At 40.9% G+C, this 7175-nt stretch overlaps 1 protein-coding gene across 1 annotated transcript; it reads right to left on the bottom strand.

Moving 5' to 3' along the window:
- Window positions 1-777: 777 nt before the first annotated feature.
- Window positions 778-2239, bottom strand: LOC311607246 (igE-binding protein-like). Its single transcript, XM_084798934.1, has 2 exons — window positions 2002-2239; window positions 778-1433 (listed from the first exon to the last, which is right to left on the bottom strand). Exons 1-2 carry the CDS (start codon window positions 2186-2188, stop codon window positions 808-810), a joined length of 813 nt encoding a protein of 270 aa, XP_084655060.1. The 5' UTR covers window positions 2189-2239; the 3' UTR covers window positions 778-807.
- Between the last annotated feature and the right edge of the window lie 4936 nt (window positions 2240-7175).

The following is a 7175-nucleotide window of genomic DNA, read 5'->3' as shown; positions in this document are numbered from 1 at the left end:
ACTGCAAACAATGTACCTCCTGTGCAGTGCTTTGCCTTGCACCCCGAACGTGATGAGGATCAGGACTTAAAGGCCGCCAGCCAAGCCTGAGGGGACTGTCCAGCTTCAATAGCATAGAAGGCTTGTGCAATTAGGGCACGGTCTCTGTTTCGGGATATGACCAAGCGTCGAAGAAACACAAGGCAGAGGAAGCTGATAATCAGAAGGGCCATAGCTAAAGCCCCGATACCCGCCCACTCCTTAAGATGATGCATAGCTTGTTGAATCCAGGAGGCAAGGCCTTCAGCGGTGGATACATCCACGCATGTAACAATGGCGGCAGTGCGCAGATCTCTTCAAACTCTGCGGACCAGTTCCCCTGGAGATAAGCTGAAAGACTCTTAGACAAATTAGCAGCACGTGTAAAATTGTTATATGGCACAGATGTAATGCATAACCCTGACATTTCCATTTGCATCCGAGCTGAACCACCTGTTAGAAGTTTCAAAAAAGTCAGATGTATTCCAGCTGAAAGTAGCATTACCAAATGCTCCTCCATTAATCATGGCCATTGGTGTTGGCATCCTCAAACACTGGGAAGACGGCACGAGCCTGCTTCCAAACCTCTGGGCACAGAGAATGATAGTTCCCCTGTGGTGCTGATAAAGGTGAAGTGTCCGCATAAGGCGGTGGTGCCAGTTCCGAGGCACGCCAAGATGGCGGATTATCTCGTTTGGGCGAGGCCTCTTCCGCCTTCTTCCTCCTCCTACCCTCCTCATGCTGTTTCTGCGCGAGCGACTCCATTTTTAGCATGAGTCTCTCAAGTCTTTAGTTTTCAGCAGCCCTTTCTGAGCCGCCCTGATCAGACATGACGAAGAGTTTCCCACTTTTAAAGGGTCTCCGAACGTCCCCCGCTTTACCGCGGACTGAAAAACTTGTCTCAACCTGTTCAATATCTCCAAAAATGCACCCTGCAGCTTCTGTCATTCTGGCCACAAAATCGGAAAACGACTCCTCAGGGCCTTGAATAATCTTTGTGAGGCGCCTATTAGCTTCCCCTTTTTTAGAGAGTGCTTTCCAGGCTTTAATTGCAGTCTGTGAAATCTGAGCATAAGCTCCCCAATGGTAATTTACCTGATTTGCAGTAAATTGACCTTGACCTGTTAACAAATCAAAGGTCCAATCCCTCAGTTCAGGGGTAAGTGCAAGGGCATTGGCCCGAGCCTGTGTTTGAGCGGCCTCGAACCACAGGGCTCTCCATTCCATATATTGGCCCATATCTGGAAGTGCGGCCTTGGCCACCATCTGCCAATCAGAAGGAGTTAGGGCACCAGTGCCAATTCTTTCTAACATTACCAGGGTGAAATTTGCATTAACCCTATATTTGCGAACAGATTCAGCCAAGTCCTTTATTAGATTGAACTCCACTGGCGCATGGACTCGACTCCCGTTCTCTGTTTCAAACACAGGAAAAAAATTATGTAATTTTTTACGAATCTTTTCCGGCCAGAAGGAAAATCCAGACTGCAGTTCGTAGGGTGGAGGAGCAGTGGGTGCCACCCTGCAAGATGAATTGAGGGAGGGTTTTTTATTACCCTCTCGTTCGTCTAGGTGGTATCTCTCTTCCTCATACCTGACTGCCTCTTTCTCTAATTTGGCTTCTTCCTCCGAATCAGGAGTCTCATTGTCAGAGGTATTAAAGCTTGTAGAGTTATCAATATTCAATGCCTCAAGATCCTTTAAAGGATAAAGCCTTTGCGATATTTCTCTCGGCGGTGAACTAGGTCCTGAGGGGGGTTGCACTCCTTTTACAGGAGGGTCCTGAGCTTTTTTCTTTTTATGGGCATCCTTTTCCTGCGCGCACCCAACCTCTCACTACGTTCGGTTTCTGACATGCTATCCTGAACTTCTTCTAGGGCGACCTGTCCTTCATCTACTGCCCTCTTGACAATTACGGCAGTAAATATTACAGCTAGAATCAGCCCAAGAATTTCAGAAATATGCATACCTCTCCGAACTTACCAACCCTGCAGTTCTGAATCCTCCCTGTAGTCAGGGGGTCTCCGAAGGTGCTGACGATGGTGTGGTCTTCCCGGGTTTCGGCACCAGATGTGGCTAGCGTTACCATCTCGCCAGCAAGAACGACGCTGCACACACAAACAGGATCCTTCTGCAGTAAAGCTTTAATGCATCTTGAGAGGGAGAGCATAAGCTTACAACAAGTAAAATGGAGACCCCAAACAGCAGAAATCCATCCCTTATATAGGAAACTGTCCTCCGCTTAGGATGTGTCAGTCCCTGATTGGCTGTTGCTCATCGGGCGAGATGACGCCATGGGAGAGGCAGAGCACAACGAGTGGAAAATCCCTTCGCACATGCGCAGATTAGTTGTTTGTCAGCATGGGACACAGGATGTCAGCGCCATCTTGTAATGGCGAATGTGAGCGCGGCTTCCCACAGGAAGATACAAGGGATGGGATAGCAATTGAGATGTAATATGAATAAATTAATAAAATATTTTTTGAAAGGAAAAAAAAAGACTCACAAGGTATATACTCACTTGTAATTAGACACTAGCCTAAGAGGTATGTCCCATGAAGTTATTCACTTACAAAGAAATTGCCATATACTTGAGAACATCCTAATTGGACTCCAGGTGTGAGAAGTATGGGAGAATAGAGAAATAGAAGGATCCAGAGGGTCCTAGAAACCTATAAGAAGAACACCAGGATGGGCAGATCTGGGCCCAGGGGTTCTGTTCAAACTACTGCACCAACCAAGGACAATACAATAGTAAACATTGAACCCCTACTCAGATCTAGCCAATGGACAGGACATTCTCCACAGTTCAGTGGAGAGCGGGGACTGACCCTGCCATGAACTCTGGTGCCCCATAGTTGACCACTTTCTCTAGGTGGAGCAGCCTGGTAGCATTCACAGAAAGGATAAGCAGGCTACCAAAATGAGATTTGATAGCCTGTGATCATTTAGTGGGGGAAGAAGTCCCCCCAGGTCACAGACATAGGGGAGGGAAATATGGTGACAGAAGGATGGAGGGAGGGTCAGGATACAAGGAATGGGATAACAATTGAGATGTAATCGGAATAAACTAAATAAAAAGAAAACAATTATGAACAGCATATAAACAGGAATCTCACCTTTTTTTTCTTTAGAAAAATATATGTTAATGTACATTTAACCCTAGAATAACCACTAGAAAGAAAATCTCAGTAAGTACTATCTCTGAGGGATGACCTAATAGGTAATTTTTCACTTTGTTTGTTTAATACCTTTAAGATCCAGGTTGCATTATAATATGCACACATAAAATTCCCCCTAGACATATGTAAGAACAGGTTCCGACAACTTTCTATGGTTTGTGGTATGTTTCTATTACCTCAGCAGAGGAGTATAGATAGCATCCCACCTCCAAAAAAGCTAGGTGTCATTGTTTCCAAACTCTTTCCCACCCTAATCCCCATGGAAACCACTGGTCAGAATTCTGCCCTTAAAACTTTTGCCTTTTTCAGCGTGTCATATAAATAAAATCATGGAATCTGTACATTGTTATGTTTTATTCCTTTTACTTCACACGTTTTTGCAATGCCTTTATTTGTTGTTGTTGTTGTTGTTGTTTGTTGTTATTCTTTTTACACTGAAGAAAATCATCTTCTTTTTTTGCTTGTGTCACAAACTTTCGTTGCCATAACTAGTGAAAGAACATTTAGTATCTGGCATAAGGTTATTGTAAGTAAAGTTGCAATGCTTGTATAGAGGCTTTCTGAGAATATATCTGTTTTATTTTAAGACAGGATTTGGTTATGTTGCCTAAATTGACATCTGCTGTCACGATCTGCCTCAGCATCCTAAATATTGGGATTGTCAGTGGGGTTTACCACATGGAAGTTCCTTTCAGGCAATTTCCCAGTAATAAAAGTCTGAATCATATGTATTCATTGATATAATTTTATTTTAAACGTTCCTAAATTACTTGCAACATACTTGTTTTGTTTTGCAGCCCCATAAGACATATAGGTAATAAAGCATTTCTTATGAAAAGGAAGAAAACTTGAGAGCCTCAGATTGATAATATAGATAGTATATAGAAATGCATTAACACTGATGAGCTCAATATGCTCAAGTATAATAAAGATGGTTCAGTTACTGATGACATCAGAGTGCTTTTATAACTTAGTAATGATTACAGTTCTACTCACTTCCTTTCAGCTAATCAATCCATTTCTATGCCAAATTACTACTTAGAAAGTTATCTTGTGAAGGATAATAAACCTGGCAAGGGGCATCATTTCCCACTCAGAATTCCATGACTGCGGGGATCCTCAGCTGGTATTTCTGTTTCTGAGTTCTTCCCTTCAGCCCTAGAGCCCAGAGCCAATGCTGGGAAGTGCCATTCTTCAGGCAATTCTTTCCAATATCCCTAAGCTTTATTATAAAGTCTTTCTTGTGTTTTCGCCGTCTACTTTGGTTCCACTTTTGATTCCAAATTCTCATTTATCCTGTGAATCAGGCTTCATGACAATGCTTGAGAATCATAGTCTGAAAGTTAATTTTATACACTAGAATGCCATGATACTTTCCACTTTCAAAGCATAAATAAATGAAAAACTGCACAAGAATATTTTTTTTCATTTTCATGATTTTATTTCTTCCGTAATTTTACCTGTATTTAGTAATTCCTTCTAATTGATAGGTTAACTGCTGATCTGTCTGTTTTAGGTTTCATGAACAGAGGAATAGAGTAAATACAGGGCTTATTTCATCTGTCAGAGCTGTGGCTTACTCTACTGTGAATTAAATGTTGATTTAAAGTTAATCATGGTCCTTTTAAAGGCACCAGAAAGAGGTCATACTTGCCATGCCTTTGCCTCTGTTCAGACCATTGGTCCTAATTATGAAGTAAAAATGAGATTTAGGAACAAATAAAACCTCTACGTGTAACCTAAAGTTGCCCTCCCATCCCTAGCTAAGCTCCAGTTGAATAAATTACTTTTACTGAGCCTGGTATTCCTTTCATTAGCAATACTCCCCTTCTGTTGGATAGAACCCACTTGCTAACCTATTAAATAAAATTGCTTATAGATGTAGATTTTTTTATGCCTTTTAAAATGTTAATGTATGGCTTCTTAAATGTTAAAGTGGTAAGTAGTTTCTAGCAGCTCTTATGTACTAAATTTCATTTTGTAGCCCTCAGCATTTAAGAAAAGAATTCATAAGATATTTGTCAAGCTGGGGCCTTCATAAGCTTGGTGCTTTCAATATATTATTTTACAAAAGAAATTAAGGTAATTAGATGATAATGTCAGTGTCACATTAAACCGCCACTGTTACAGAGAAGCACATGTCTTCCTGCTAAGAGATCATGGAATCTACTGTTATAAAATATAAGAACGAAGTTTTAGCTATTGCTACAAGCTGAGAATAGCTTTCAGGGTCATTCCACCTATACCAGGCTCATCTCCACTAGGCAGTTTACAACTCTTTTTTATATTAAATATTTATTGTAGATAAATGCAATGTTTTCCCCTGAGCCATTTTTGCTTTTGTACTACTGATGTCATTTATGCCACTGCAGTATAATCACAGAGTGAATTATATCAAACCTGAGCATATTTTTTAATGTTGCATCTCATTATTGCTGTTGAAATGTTGGCTTTATATTGAATTCTAGAGTCTTAAAAATGTACAGATGAACTCGGTCACTAGTTGATGTTGCTGAGAGAAGTGACCCAACTCTATGAATTTTTTAAAAATGACCCAGATATTCCTGATGTCTTTCCTATATTAAGACCCTTAGTCTTTTAATAATTTATGAATCAGAATACCAATACTCCAAATTTTAAATAATTTATTCACATAGAAGAAAGAAGAAAAAGTAAAGATACAATAAAAATGTACTGGATTTCTGGTTACCTGAGAGGTCAAGGGTAGATAGACTTACCTTTCAGGTGGATAGACAGGCGTGACAGCTGATCTGCAATCCCATGACTTTGCCACCTGTCTTACACAATAGGGTTATATTGGCTCAGGTATAGAGGCCAGAAGTCTAAGATCAAGGCACTAGCAATGTTCTGCTCTTCTGACAACTGAGAGAATTTGCTGCCTACCATCTGTAGCTTATGGTAGTTCTGACGATCATTAGTGTTCTTTGACAGAAGGATACAAATCCCTACTTTCCATCTTCATGTCTACCTGCAGTTTTTTTTTTTCCTGTACATGTCTGCTTCCGTGTCTATGTTTCCTCTTCTTTTGAGCATGAGTCGTATTTTATATTGTATATTATAGGGCCAACCCTAACAAACTCACTTCAGACTCCTATGCCAGTGGTTAGCATGCATGACTCTGGGACTGAGGTTCCAATGTATCTTTGCAGGGAGCTAAATTCAGCCCATACTTATTTGCATGCTGCCTATGGCAAAGCAGATGTTTTGAACATCACAGTTCTGTTTGCTAAACAGACTCATCCTTGCCAGTGAATTCTTGCTTCATGTCTTCAAACGTTGCCCCATCTCTCCACCTTAACCCTTTCTTTCCCAAAGAAGAGAGGGATGGGACTTCAGAGCTCAACTCTAATTGATAATATTATTGCTGGTTTTATGACTTTATACCTCACTGGGGGCTGTATCATTAGAATTATTATTATATTCCTTGAAAGTTCATGGTAAACTGTGGAATGCATACAAGTAAAAAGATAACTACCATAGTTAAGCTGATTAACATGTTAATTATTCAAGTTACCAATCCTCTGTGTTTCCAACACAGCCAATGGTTTACCTATTTCATCTGTCATCACCTGGAGGAAAGTCTTAATGAGAGATCACCTACATTGGATTGGCCTGTTCGGCATGTTCTATAAGGAATTATCTTAAGTTAATTGATGTGGGAACAACCCCCACCCCACGCACACACACACATAGATTTCTTTGCTCTTGCACACCCATGTGACTAGTTGTTTGAAAACCCTGCTACCTTGACTTCACTCTTATGACAGACTGTAACCTGGAATAATGAGATTAAGTAAACCCCTTCTGACCAAGTTGATTTGGGAGGTGGGCGCTCTGGATATTTATCACAGCAAAAGAAATGAAACTTGAATGCCTCTCCTCCATAAGGTCACATCAATTTTTGTCACATAGCATCTGCAGCCATGTGGAATCTACCCACTCAGTTGCTAAATG

Source organism: Acomys minous, assembly GCF_964271855.1.
Source record: "Acomys minous genome assembly, chromosome: 10".
In the NCBI taxonomy this organism is placed as follows: domain Eukaryota; kingdom Metazoa; phylum Chordata; class Mammalia; order Rodentia; family Muridae; genus Acomys; species Acomys minous.
This window is presented reverse-complemented; position numbering and strand designations above follow the sequence as displayed.